The 15,505-nt window shown below is 34.3% G+C and overlaps 1 protein-coding gene across 5 annotated transcripts in view; it reads left to right on the top strand.

Moving 5' to 3' along the window:
• LOC143245207 (tyrosine-protein kinase RYK-like) overlaps positions 1-15,505 on the top strand; it is a 148,169-nt gene that overhangs the window by 93,545 nt on the left and 39,119 nt on the right. For 3 of the 5 annotated variants that reach the window (XM_076491289.1, XM_076491317.1, XM_076491277.1), the window contains exon 2: positions 13,312-13,448. In XM_076491289.1, coding sequence (XP_076347404.1) covers positions 13,312-13,448 — 137 coding nt within the window. The remainder of the gene's footprint in view (positions 1-13,311; positions 13,449-15,505) is intronic. The other 2 variants (XM_076491310.1, XM_076491300.1) reach the window with 1 other exon arrangement.

The following is a 15,505-nucleotide window of genomic DNA, read 5'->3' as shown; positions in this document are numbered from 1 at the left end:
AAAGAACACGTTATCAGGTTAGTTTTATTCATTCTAAAGAATACGTTATCAGGTTAGTTTTATTCATTCTAAAGAACACGTTATCAGGTTAGTTTTATTCATTCTAAAGAACACGTTATCAGGTTAGTTTTATTCATTCTAAAGAACACGTTATCAGGTTAGTTTTATTCATTCTAATGAATACGTTATCAGGTTAGTTTTATTCATTCTAAAGAACACGTTATCAGGTTAGTTTTATTCATTCTAAAGAACACGTTATCAGGTTAGTTTTATTCATTCTAAAGTTAGTTTTATTCATTATAAAGAACACGTTATCAGGTTAGTTTTATTCATTCTAAAGAGCACGTTATCAGGTTAGTTTTATTCATTCTAAAGAACACGTTATCAGGTTAGTTTTATTCATTCTAAAGAACACGTTATCAGGTTAGTTTTATTCGTTCTAAAGAAAACGTTATCAGGTTAGTTTTATTCGTTCTAAAGAACACGTTATCAGGTTAGTTTTATTCATTCTAAAGAATACGTTATCAGGTTAGTTTTATTCATTCTAAAGAATACGTTATCAGGTTAGTTTTATTCATTCTAAAGAACACGTTATCAGGTTAGTTTTATTCATTCTAAAGAATACGTTATCAGGTTAGTTTTATTCATTCTAAAGAACACGTTATCAGGTTAGTTTTATTCATTCTAAAGAATACGTTATCAGGTTAGTTTTATTCATTCTAAAGAACACGTTATCAGGTTAGTTTTATTCATTCTAAAGTTAGTTTTATTCATTATAAAGAACACGTTATCAGGTTAGTTTTATTCATTCTAAAGAACACGTTATCAGGTTAGTTTTATTCATTCTAAAGAATACGTTATCAGGTTAGTTTTATTCATTCTAAAAAACACGTTATCAGATTAGTTTTATTCATTCTCAAGAATACGTTATCAGGTTAGTTTCATTCACTTTAAAGAACACGTTATCAGGTTAGTTTTATTCATTCTAAAGAACACGTTATCAGGTTAGTTTTATTCACTTTAAACAACACGTTATCAAGTTAGTTTTATTCACTCTAAAGAATACGTTATCAGGTTAGTTTTATTCACTTTAAAGAACACATTATCAGGTTAGTTTCATTCACTCTAGAGAACATTTTATTTTATTTTATTTTTTACTAGATGGAGTACTCATCAGCCGAACGGATGAAATATAATCTTGTTTCTAATAAGAAAAAATACATAAAAGTACAAATATAAAAAAAGAAAGGGCTACTGTTTTCAATCATTCTAACATAGCTATGCAAATAGCTAATTCTAATGCTGAGAAACGTACAACATTGGTAGTTTTTTTCGGAGTTAGATATGAAATTAGAAGGGGATCCAGTCGCCATGACCTTCCTCATGTCATCCTGCATCACTGTGTCAAGTTTGGTGCTGAATAACCAAGAAACGCATAAGGAACAGATATATACATACATATTGACGTATATTTTTATAGATAAAGAACGCGTTATCAGGTTAGTGTTATTTATTCTAATATACCTACTGCCAAATTAGTTTTGTTCACTATTAACTAAAAAGAACAATAATGTTTTAGTTTTATACAGCGAAGTCAAATATATTAGCAAAGCCAGTTTGAAAATTTTACATTTTCCGTTAGCAGGTTTTCTTTCAAGGATATTCTTGAATATTTAATATTTTTATTCACCTAAATGAAATTATTATTATCACTTTTCCAGCTTAACTAATCAGTAATTCTGTTGTTTCTCAAACATAATCTTCCAAATCATGTGTCTGATTTTACTTTTTATTTTCTAATATTGTCTCTTTCTCTCTCAAATTTTCAGGCTCGGCATGGCCAGGTGGGTTATGGCATGCGACTCCTAATCTGAGGGTCGCGGGTTCGAATCCCCTTCGCAACAAACATGCTCGCCCTTTCAGCCGTGGAGGCATTATAATGTGACGGTCAACCCCACTATTTGTTGGTAAAAGAGTAGCCCAAGAGTTGGCGGTGGGTGGTGATGACTAGCTGCCTTCCCTCTAGTCTTACATTGCTAAATTAGGGACAGCTAGCGCAAATAGCCCTCGTGTAGCTTTGCGCAAAATTCAATAAACAAACAAACAATCAAATTTTTATTCTTTTGTTAATCCTCCCAACCAATTGTTACTTTTAACATAGCGCCAAATTACACTAGTGTAATATTAACGTTTTTATTAACTCCTTTTAAACATTATACTATCTCCAATGTTCGGTCTTGTCAATATTCTTAACTCTGATGTTCAAACAAGACGTACTAATTTGTTGTTTTTTTTTTACTTTTATGTTTATTACGTTTTGTGTAAAACTAATCGTGTACGTTCACACACATTATTTGAACGATTAGAAATTCTTAATTAAAATATACGTGAAAGAGGACAGAGACTGAACGTTACGATTCATTATGACACTCAAAGGTTTTGAAGTGTTTGAAACAAATGCATTGTGAAAAATTACTCATTCATGTGAAACTCATTCATTTTCACTCATGTGAAAACGTTACGATTCATTAGGACACTCGAAGATTTTGAAGTGTTTCAAACAAATGCATTGTGAAAAATTACTCACCATTCTTATGTGTAAAACATAACCTTATGGCCGTTAGCATATGTGATATTACAGTAATGGACTTTAATATGCACAAAGGTATAATATGATGGTCATTTGTGTTCTTGAGTTCTGCAGTGCGGTGATTAACGTGTGAAATACAGGAAAATAGATCACCAAAAACAGTGACATAAAATAAAGAACTAATCAAGTTCATCTGGTATTAGGACAGTCGAGTACTTCACTAACCTACACCTACGTTTGTTTGTTTTTCGTTAACATTATCATGACCACAAAAAGGATGCAGTTGTAAGTAACTTATCGATGTTGGTCAGTTGATCCTACAGAACGGTTGTCAATTGTAATGGCAGTAAGCTACTGTCATAACAAAGATTCATTATTAAAATATGGCAATGCTGGTACATCATAGCATGCTATCTTGATTCACTGTAATAATTCTTTGTTAACTGTTATAACTAGAATGAAGATATATGTGTTTCGTCTCGGAGTTCAAAGAGGCCATTTCGCGATTCACAGAGGCCACAATATGCGGATTACATACTTCTATTATCGCGATTAGTTCTACAACTATCAAAACAAACTCCTGCTAGCTTATGAATAAAAGTATGAAAACAGTTTTAAACATCGTACACTGGTCTTGCAAGGAACAGGACAGCACAGGAATACCAAATCCAATGTCACAATCTGGTTCAGCAACCATTAAAACACACTTTTAGAACACTATCGTTACATTACGAGGACGTTTAAAGTTCCCTTCTCCATGATAAGGGGCCTATTTTGTATGGATTTCCCCCACCCCGAGACTACCTGCTACGTTTGATCAGGCAAGTCCGAAATTGTTTGCAAACCAATAAACAAACAGATACATTAAAAAAATTCCGTGGATTCGTATACGAAGTATTTTAAGGACGTTTTCGTTTTTTTACCAAAACACCAAACGTGTTTAACTGTAGCTATACTGTAGCTATACGAGCTGAAATGTTATTTTATGGTTAATAAAGTAAACTAACGTAAAATAAACCAACATACCAAGAAACCAAATAAACACATCCATAAAAATATGCTCATCAGATAAAATTAACGACGAATTAGACAAAATAAGACAATACTTCATCAACATCAATAAGTTTTCTCCACAAACCGTATAAAACATTATACGCACATACCTAGACAGAAAGCAAAATCAACCAACAAAAGTAAATATATCTCACGAATAAAAAAATCACGAAAACATATACTGCTGCATACCATATATTCCCGACATCAGCAGAAAAATAACCAACATTTGGCAAAAACTCGTAACAAAATATGACATTCCAGTTAATACCGAATTTATTCAAAAACCAGTCACAAAACTGAGGTCTATACTATGTAAAAACTACACTGACAAACACCACACCAACATTATTTATAAAATACAATGTGATAACTGCCACAACTTCTATATTGGTGAAACAAGTAGAAAAATGAAAATCAGATTCAAAGAACATAAAAAGTCACCTTCACACGTTTTCAAACACTGCAAGTCAAACACAACATAACCAAAGAAAACACTCAAATACTAAATAAAGAAACAAACATAAACAAACGCAAAATTAAAGAAGCCTTACTTATACAACAACTCAAGCCCAAAATAAACCAATACAAAGGAACACCTGTATACCTATATTAAAAATAATATAAATAATAAAAATAAATAATATAAAATTACATATTCAAACATTTAAGCACGCCCTCTACATTCTAACACTCAGTTACACAACCTCTTTCAAACGTGGTCAGCTTCCGGTCAGTTTCCTCTTCCTTTCTTTGTGAACCTGACGATGACCAAAGAAGGTCGAAACGTTGTTCGCTCCTCTACGTAAAAAAATTTTCTCGACCCAAACGAGCCGTTTTTACATATATATTTAACGTAAAATATGCTGATAAAGGCTGACTGGCTGTGAACCTAAAGCTTTGCTTGGTGTGTAATACTCCGGCTGGATAAGAAAGAACATAAGTCTACACTTGGTGTATAATACTCTGACTGGCTGAGAGCATAACTCTGAACTTGGTGTGTAATACTCCAACAGGCTAGGAACATAACTCTGCACTTGGTGTGTAATACTCTGACTGGCTAAGAACATAACACTATACTTGGTGTGTAATACTTTGCTAACATAACTTCATCTTTAATTACTATCGTCTAAGCTTGCTAGTAGCAACTTCTGAACATACTAACCAACATCTGAATGTTTCATTTCCTATTTGATACTATAGCCACATTGTTGGAATATGTATAAAACTGTAAAGAGCTCATAATTCAGAATATGTTAACTGTGTTAAGCCCATTAGAAGAATCGAACCCTGTATCTTAGCATTACAAGTCCTTAAGCTCACAATAAAAAACGAAGCGTGCCTTCTCCATCGCCACATATTGTAAAGTCCTCCGAATACATAAACAGTTTTTCTCTTCAACGCCTCTTTTTTATTTTTATTATCCATAGCTCATTAAGTCTTAAGCTTTCGCGAAAGTCGTTCGCGAGGTGCACAGCCGTTCTAGCTGCCCCTCGGAGACACGCATCCCGGTTTTTATTACCTGAACCGTGCAAACAGCTCGTGACGTTTAGCGACGCAGAAGGAGGGTTCCACAAATTTCTACGGGGAAAAAAAAAGAGTTACTTTTTCATTGCCTATTCTTGAGCCATACACCGAGTTGATATATACGAAACTTAGTAAGATATACTTTTATAATTTTTTTACGAATATTCAAAGATATTTTTTTACTCGACTCCATAAACACATACATTCATTGTAGGCATCACTTTGTACTGTATTCTATTCGTTTAGATCGTGACTACGCATAAGTAAAACAATTATAATCAACACCCGAAAGCCTTTAGCTCTGTTAGAGTTTGCGATTTTAATCTACGGAGCTTGAAGTTCAAGGTTGGTGTTTGAGAGTATATTTTAAATAGCCCCCTCCGCTTCGCACACTTTCACTAAGAGAATCGTGTTAGAGATTACACTAAATAAGGTGAAGATAAGTTTTATGTAGCAATGAACTAAAAGAACACAAACAAACATACAGGGTAGACTAGTGCATTTCCTTGCAAATGCATGAAATTCTAATTATTTTGATGCTATTTGTATAAGCAATACTGAAGTTGATTTCCTCAAGTACCTTCTACTGATTTAATAGTAATTATTATAAAAAAAAAAAAATAGCAAGCATAGAACAATAAATAATACCGTAAGAAATTGCAAAGTTAAAAACAAAGCAACTCTACAGTACTTATAACAGTCATATAAAACAACTGATGTATATTTATATCTCCTGGTTATCCTCCAGTTGTATTTGCTTGATACGTTGTTCTTTATTGCATGCTCCTTTATATGACTGGAGGTTTCGTAAATATACAAGATATTTAAAAATTATTAGTAGGGGAATAGGAATCGATTGGTTTGTTTGTTTTGAATTTCGCGTAAAGATACACGAGGGCTATCTGTGCTAGCTGTTTCTAATATAGTAATGTAAGACTATAGGAGGGAAGACTATAAGAGGGAAGGCAGCTAGTCATCACCACCCAAAGCTAATTATAGGGCTACTCTTTTACCAACGAATAGAGGGATTGACCGTCACGTTATAACGTCCCCACGGCTGAAAGGGCGAGAATGTTTGGTGTGACGGGGATTCGAACCCACGACCCATAGATTGCGAGTCGAGTGCCTTAACCACGTGGCCATGCTGGACCAATATGGATCGTCAAAAAACGTACAAAAACGCTCAGTCAAAATGCAAATATTATATTATCAAACCTACAATTAGGGACTATAATACAAGTTAACATACTAGGTTGGAATTAGTCTACATTATTTTCTCAAGCTACAAATCCCTGTTTTGATATTTTATCATTTTTAGTGGAGTCAAAATAGGGATTTGTGCCTTGAGAAAATAATTTAGACTATTTCCAGCCTTGTTTCTTTTTTGTGTGTGTTCATTTATGAAGAATATATCTTTAGTTACATACATGGATCTCCATTCGTTGAATGTTACATGTTTTGAAACAATTTGCTGGTGTATTGACATTTTTCTCTCACCTTTATTTACTGGATCAGGAATTTTTGTGCCTGAGATTTCGTGTAAACATGCGTGTAATAAACGTCGAGTTCAAAGGAAGCTACTCATAACAACATTGCAAATGTTGTTTTATTTATTGCCACGTTTAATCAACTTTCATTGAAAATACTCAACTTTTTAAATAGGTCATGGACATTTACAGCGTTTAATATAGTATATCTGTCTAGGTTTGGATGTAAAATACCCAGTCGATTTTTTTCTGTAGACTCATGTAACAAAATATTATTAATAAAAATAAAATACTATGATACACACTCACAATTTCAGTAAAGTACAACAATAAGTAGAATAAATCACTACTCACAAGATTAGAGAAATCTCTATGTAATGGTCTACTGTTAGAAAACTCACTGAAATAGTCGCAGAAAACCACGTAGAGATAAAATAAATACAACAGCGAACTCGAGAAATGATGAATCCTGAACGCGATAGTTTCCAATTACATTGTACACATTATTTTCCCTTTAGCCCCCCGCTAATACAGCGGTATGTCTACGGATTTACAACGCTGCAATCAGGGGTTCGATTCTCCTCGGTGGGCTGAGCAGATAGCCCGATGTGGCTTTGCTATAAGAAAACACACACACACATTTCCCCCTTTAATACGAATTATATAATAAAACACCAGATTTTTTACAATGACGGAAAGTGAAGGACTCAGAAAAATTCTTTAGGGTAAAAAAACATGAAAGCATTTGAATCAACTTTAAAACTACCCTATGACATACTGAATACTGTCTTCATTACTATTGTCTATGTTTCAGTAAAATAATTCTAGTCATCTTTGTTTCTTTTTCTGTAGCGGCTCGTAAAACTATAATCAATAATAATATTAAGCCTGGAGATACTGTTATAAATATACACTGTTTACTGAAATAAAACGAAACATCTGCGATTAGTATAATGCTGCTTAAACGGCTTCTACATTTCTGTTATGCTTAAGTGACTTCGAAGAGCTTATACTGGTTACGAAGAAGGACTTAGAAAATTTTAGAGGATGTAAATCTCGGCTTTCAAGAATCAACACAAAAATAGCCCTACAACATTCGTAGGAACTTGTTTAGTAGCTGTGCATAGATTTTGATGCAATATATCTAGCCGTTTTTGTACGCCTAGGTGCTTGAAGGTTTCGAATAGAAACTTAGCCAGTAGCGATGAAAAAAACTAATAAAATATATCCTTCTCTTTCAAAAATCCACAAACATAGTTTTATGACCTGTATATCAGGTATTTTAGTAGGTTTTCCCAGGTTTGAATAAATTATTCAAAGCAGTTTTTTTTCTGTAGGCTCGTGAAACAAGAATAATATGAACAATATTAATATGAAGAACAAATGGATGAATTTAGAATTTTGTCTAACAATCGAAAAATCAACTATTTTGTTATTATCAATATTTTAGCAGTCTTAGCCATTCAGGTAAAAGGCCTTGAGTGTTGTTTTAAGAGCGAGTCTTATTTTTAAAATGGTTTTGCCCGTATGTTCTATTAGATTGTTTGTGAAATTCTTGGGCGATCCCTATTATGAATCACTATCACGGGTTATGATAAGATCAAATGTTTTTGAAGTGAATCATTCGCTATACCTTAGAGTTATTAGTTGTATTATATGTACCTATATAACATTTTCACTAAAGCTAATTAAATATGTCATGACGTAATAACTATAGCTATAACAAATATTATAATATAAATACTTACTTTTAGTAAGAAGTGTTTTGCATGTCCGACGTTCTAAAGTGGTTTTCACTTTTTTTATTAATTCAACTGCTTGATCTATATAACTAGATTTTGTCTTCATTTGTTTTTTTGGCTTTTTTCATTTGTCTAAATATCCGTTAATGCATGAGCTTTCATACTCTAACTGCATTAAGTTGGGAATAAGCAAGTCTAACCACATAATATTAAAATTATAATGTATACTTTACAAAAGATAGGTAATAAGCTACATTACAGTGTAACAGAATTTCGTGTTATTGTAAATACATATTTGTTGTTATAATGTACTATAAATTAGTTGGCTTACAGTTAAATTTGCTTTAAATTTAAACATTAGTTAATCTTAAAACGTACTGAAGATTCAAACAAACCAACGTTATGATCGAAATTATTTGGGAAGTTCGTGGAGGCCAATGTAAGTGTTAAAATATGTGAGACAAGAATTTATTTAAAAAAGTAAGTCAGTGTTAAACTTTAGTTGTGATTGGATGGGAGATTAGTTTTGAAAATTTTAATTGTCTTAGTAAAAGTAAGTGAGTTATTATTTAGGTTTAACAGCTCATAGAATATCCCTTACCTTCGTATTTACTTTACTAAACTAAACTTAGAAGAAAAAGTAAATTTAATAGAAATTGTGGTTGTTTTGAGATAAATTGTGTTTTTTGTACCCTAAAGAAGTAGCACTTCAGCATAATTTTCTGTCGGAATTTGAAATTTTCAAGCAAGTGAATTGTAATGACTCATTTTATTTATATTTTTCTGTTTAATTATTTTCTTTTCACAATCAGCTTGTAAGTCCTCTCTCTCAATACCAAAAGGATCCAGATACAGGTTTGTTGTGGAACACAAAGCAACAAAAACACATTGGGCTATCTGTTCTCTGCCTACCACGGATATCAAAACTCGGTTTCTAGCGTCGTCAGTCTACAAACATGCCGTTGGGGGCCTCTAGATAAAGTCCAATGTATATATATATAGTATATTTTTACTATACGAATACTTTCTTATTCTCATGAGATATTAAGCATATTTTTAGGATAACCAGAGTCGTAACTTTTGTTAATATTGTTTGATTGTTTTTTAATTTCGCGCAAAGCTACATGAGGACTATCTGCGCTAGTCATTCCTAATTTAGCAGTGTAAGACTAGAGGGAAGGCAGCTAGTCATCACCACCCACCGCCAACTCTTGAGCTCTTCTTTTACCAACAAATTGTGGGATTGACCATAACATTATAATACTCCCACGGCTGAAAGAGCGAGTATGTTTGATGTGACGGGGATTCGAACCCGGGATCCTCAGATTACAAGTTAAGTGCCTTAACCATCTGGCCACGCCGGGCCTAACGTTTATAAAGATAAAACGTTATTAAAGTCATGCTAAAAACAACAGTGAGCTTGAAAATAAGTAGTTCGTCCAGTGTTTCTTACATCTGCGTAGATTACAAAACGAATGAAGGAGTGGCCATTAATGTTGTCATCGAAATTGGCTGGTTAAAAAAAAAAGATTATAATTCAAAAGCACAAATGACATGGTTAAATACGTCTTGGTTTACCACATTTTACGTCCTCCGCTAGTACAGCGGTAAGTCTACGGATTTACAACGCTAAAATCGGGTATTCGATTCCCCTCGGTGGACTCAGCAAACAGCCCAATGTGGATTTTCTCTAAGAAAACACACACACACACACGCCATATTTTAGAAGAATATTTTTGAAATACTGTGTATTTAGGTGGTTTATCAGAAGTTTAATTACGTTACAATTGGGAAGGATTACTTGGTGAAGAATTAACTTGTACATCTTAATGGCCGAGTTATAAATTCATCACTATAAAAAAAGTATAACATTTTTGTCTATTTCTAATTATTCTCTCGTTATAAACGTAAAAGGCACGAGTGGTGAATTACGACTCTTCTTAATTGAGTACTTTCAAGATCAAATACACCTTAAACGTTCTTTAGTATACGAAAAGCAACTCTTAGTAACACATAATTATCTTAGCAAACGTTTTCTTTTTCTCTTCGAGTAAGTGTACTCGTTTTATTTATTTGTGGTCCCTCTGACTTATCAGTAATATCGGTGCTGTGTGGTGAAATTTAAACTCCTCGAGGCAGTCATTCCATGAATAGTGAACACGTTAAGGCTTATCGTCACCCTAGAGTGTGATCTGCAGGAACATGGGAAGTGCCTCGAGCTTCGATCTTCCAGTGTTCTGTTTAGATCAACCATTTCATGATTTTTTACAAATATTATCTTAAAAGTGTGACACGAAGGTTTTCTTCTTCATACTCGCAAGGAATGCTACAGAATTTCTAACCCTAACTTTGTAGATAATAAACACTCTTAAGTTACAGTCTTCTGATGTCTATTTTATGACAAATGTGACATTGTTGCAAATTCGACGTACCCTAACAACATGGCGGGTTGGTTAGTGATAAGCCCGATGTTACTGTCAAATCTGAAATTACGAAACTACCCTGCCTTCTTTTACATTTTCTTTTTTTTTTAATTTTACAAAAAGGTGAAACACTGAGGCGAGTTAGATTTTAATTCTTTTCCGTGGCAAATATTCTGATGAATTAAATAATTTCACTCGAGTATAATGTTCCGTATGGCTTACACTTTTCCAGAATGTCAAGCTCGCAACAATTACCAAGACGATTTAATATTTCTACGTTTACATATCACTACAAATCTTAATATTTCTTATCTAAGGAGTGAAAACACAACAGAATATGTTACCACGATACACATCATCAGTCCGACAAAATTTGATTTGGTTTGTTTTGAAGTTCGCGCAAAGCTACACAAGCACTATCTGCACTAGCCATCCCTAATTTAGCAGTGTAAGACTACAGGAAAGGCAGCTAATCATCACCGCCAACGAATAGTAGAAATAATTGTCTAATAGAACTCCCACGTGGCTAAAAGGGTGAACACATTTGATGGGACGGGGGATTCGAACCCGCAATCCACAGATTGTGAATTAAGTGACCTAACCATCTGGCCATACCATCAAGAAATAATGCGCTTCTAACAGTTTGAATTAGGCCTGGCATGGCCAAGCGAGTTAAGGCGTTCGACTCGTAATCCGAGGTCGCGGGTTCGAACCCCAGTCGCACCAAACATGCTCGCCCTCCCAGCCGTAGGGGCGTTATTATGTACGGTCAATCCCACTATTCGTTGGTAAAAGAGTAGCCCAAGAGTTGGCGATGGGTGGTGATGACTAGTTGCCTTCCCTCTTGTATTACACTGCTAAATTAGAGATGGCTAGCGCAGATAGCCCTCGAGTAGCTTTGCGCGAAATTAAAAAAACAAACAAACAAACAAACAGTTTGAATTTCAGAAAAAAATATACATTTTTCACCGTCCTCTATCGGAAATCGTGTTTCTAGAAATTATTATGCAACTTGTTCACTACGTAAGCAAAATCTCAAAAATAAGATAATAATTAAGTATTGTCTCTTCAAAGAAATTCTACATGTACTATCTTGAGTTAATTTAATAATTACTTCTGTACATATTATAATCATGTTTAGTTAAATATATGCAGAAGCGACACCTAAATAATTGAACGTATATATACATATAAATGCGTTAATTCCAATTGCTAAATAGTTCACTTCAAGTTTAAGAGAAACAGTATGTAAAACAAAAAATAAATAATGAGAGAAAAACGTATCGAAAAATATTACCATTGATTAGGTTTATAAATTTATTACTAATTATATATTTATTATAAGTTTCAGGTATTAATCATATGAAGGTTCGCTAGTTTACATCGTTAGTTATTAAATTCTAATCTCAGGATTGCTGATATGTTCAATACTTATTAAAGCGCATTAAAAATATTTTTTCTTCATGTGGAGTTAACAATGAAATTCAAACAATTACTGAAGCTATTTTCAAGTATATTTGAAATATATGGCGTTAAATATACATTTTATTTAAAATATTTTGGAAATATGATAATATTTCAGTGCCTTTGCATCTGTGGAACTTTCGAACAATTTTAAAATACATTTAATTATGTACCTCTAAAAACTAACTTTACGCAATAGGTGTTCACAGAAAATTTATATTTTTGTTCCCATGCTTTAGGTCCCTTGATAAGAACTCGGTGAATTTAAGGACTTACAAGCTAAAATCCAAAATTCTATTCCTCGAAATGGATAGAGTAAATAGCCCAATGTAACTTTGCCCCAAAACAAAGAAATAAACCCATGCGCTACATACAATAAAATTGTATCAACATATGACTACTTTGATTGTTGTTCGTTTGTTTGTTTCTTGAACTTCGTGCAAAACTACGCCAGGGACATCTGCGCCAGCCCTCCCTAATTTAGTAGTGTAAAACTAGAGGGAAGGCAGCTAGTTATCACCACCCACTGTCAATTCTTGGGCTACTGTTTTACCAACGATTGAACATCATATTATAACCCCCCCCCACGGCTGAAAGGACAAGCATGTTTGTTGGGAGGGGATTTGAACCCGCGACCCTCAGATTACGAGTCGAGCCCCTTAACCACCTGGCCAGACTACTTTGAATACATCTTTACAATTGCTCTCTTACTGGTATATCATTTTGAGGTATTTCTACGATGGATAACTTGCAACAGAATTATAGAATAGCAGTTGAAAATCACATTGTTTTTGAACAAGTGTTCGTCAAACAGCTGAACACAGTTGGATTTGAATTATTACAGCTGTGTTATACCAAACTGATCCCGTGAAGTTTAACGGGGATTGTGTTGACATGTAGATCCAGTTGTTATCACCATGCAATGTTTGTGATTGGCTAAAGAAACTTTTAGTTTTCCTTTTTTCTGAGATACGTGACGTTTTTTATTAAACCTATACGGATTCTAAGAATTTTGTTTCTTGTAGGCCTAAATTCCGAACTCTACTACGTGCGAGATGGGAAGGTGAATCACTATGCTCTGGGCTTCGAAGTAGTTGTGCCAAATGAGATTTCAGAACTTCATTTCACTTGGCAAAGTTTGAGTCGTCTGCAGGTAAGAAAAGTTAAGCATACAACTGTGTGTTTTTGGTAGGTATTTTCATACTAAACTACTTTGTGTAGTTTAGGTCGTTTCCAATTGAGAGAAAAACTTTCGGTTCAAAATATTAAACAAGAATGAGAAAGAATTTTTCCAAATTATTAAAATAATATATATATGCATACATAAAACAGTCTTACGATTTTTACTTTCTTGTTGTTTTTGTTCTTTTATACAGCTTGTGTCTGGGAAGGTTTCCTCATTTATCTCTAGTATAATTTTACTGGTATAGACGAGAATTAATTTATAAAATTTGTGTTTAAACGTGCGTATCACATATATTTACTGCATTTAGTATCTTGTACGTAGAGTATGTAAGGCCTTCCTAGTTATTAGAACGCTTGACTCGCAATTTGTGGGTCGTAGATTCGAATTCCAACAGAGAATACGCACATCTTTTCACGTGGGGTTGTTATAATGTTGCGGTCAGTCGGACTATTCGATTAAATTCGTCCAGGAGTTTGCAGTGGGTTGTTTTACCTACCTGCCTCCTCTGTTGTATACCAGTTATAAATTAGGAACGGTTAATGTAGATAGCTCTCAGACAAGCGTTATGCAAGATTCAATAAAACAAACAGAAAAATTACACAAACAGCACAATAAATCCTTACATGCTATTAAACTTAGTTAATCGAGGTAAGTTGAAGTCTGGTTTCAGTTTATAAAATATATTAACATGATAATTTCCGGTTAAGACCCTCCCCACCACGCAAACTGAACCGGTAGTTAAGAAATAGAGACTGGCATATAATTATTATGGAATGACACTGTTTCGACTTTGAATATAATGATCACGGTTAACATTTGTATATAAGACCCCAAATCACTCGTTTATCCGCCGTGTTCACTGCGCAGGTCACACTTCCCTCACTTGAAAGTATAAAAAAACGACAATTTTTCGCTAATATACTAATCTATCTTTTGCTATTGAACCGATAATTTTATTGTTAACTTATGCATTACGCAAATAAATTATATAAAAAATATTTTTTTTAGTAAGAAGGTAGCATTATGGGGCTATTCAGTTATAAATCGTTAACTATGTATCTGATAAAACATCATATAAACTCGCACATAAAATAAATATATGCAGAATTAGAATGTCGTGTGTGAACAAGCAAACAATGGGTCTAGTCTATTAAATAAAATTATGTTGTCTGCCATAAAATATACCATGTGAAAAAGTGAGGTTTACATTGTAATACGCATTGTGTAAAATGAGATTAAAGTCAAGTCAGTAAAAGTTTGTTTTTTTTTCTTTCGTTCTAGGCCTAGCATGGCCAGGTGGTTAAGGCACTCGACTCGTAATCCGAGGGTCGCGGGTTCGAATCCCCGTCACACCAAACATGCTCGCACTTTCAGCCGTGGAAACGTTATAATGTGACAGTCAATCCCACTCTTCGTTGGTAAAAGAGTAGCCCAAGAGTTGGCGGTGGGTATTGATGACTAGCTGCCTTCCCTCTGGTTTTACACTTTGCGCGAAATTCAAACCAAACCAAAACCCTAATTTAGAAGGAAGGCAGCTAGTCATCACCACTCTTTTACCAACGAATATTGAGACTGACCGTCACATAATAAAGATCCCACGGCTGAAAGAGCGAGCACGCTAGTGTGACAGAAATTCGAACCCGCGACTCTCAGGTAATGAGTCTAGCGCACTAACCACCTGGCCATGCCAGGCCTACTAATAGTAAGCGAAGTAGCCCCAATCATCAGTACGCCCCGAGTTAAAATTAATCCCACCTCCTGTAAACCGTTTTAAAAAGTGATGTTTCCAGTTTCACAATATGTATAGGCCCAGTATGGCCTGGTAGTCAGAAAGCTCGACTCGTAATATGAAGGTCGCAGGTTCGAATCACCTTCACACCAAACATGCTTGCCCTTCCAGTGTGGGAGCGTTATAAAGTTTCGGTCAATCCCACTATTCGTTGGCAAAAAAGTAGCCCAAGAGTATGCGGTGGGTGGTGATGTCTAGCTGCCTTCTCCAGGGACGCCTAAAGCAGATAACCCTCGTATAGCTT

This window comes from Tachypleus tridentatus, chromosome 1, assembly GCF_004210375.1.
Source record: "Tachypleus tridentatus isolate NWPU-2018 chromosome 1, ASM421037v1, whole genome shotgun sequence".
In the NCBI taxonomy this organism is placed as follows: Eukaryota; Metazoa; Arthropoda; class Merostomata; order Xiphosura; family Limulidae; genus Tachypleus; species Tachypleus tridentatus.
Note: the sequence above shows the minus strand (reverse complement) of the source record. Positions and strands in the feature narration are given on the sequence as shown.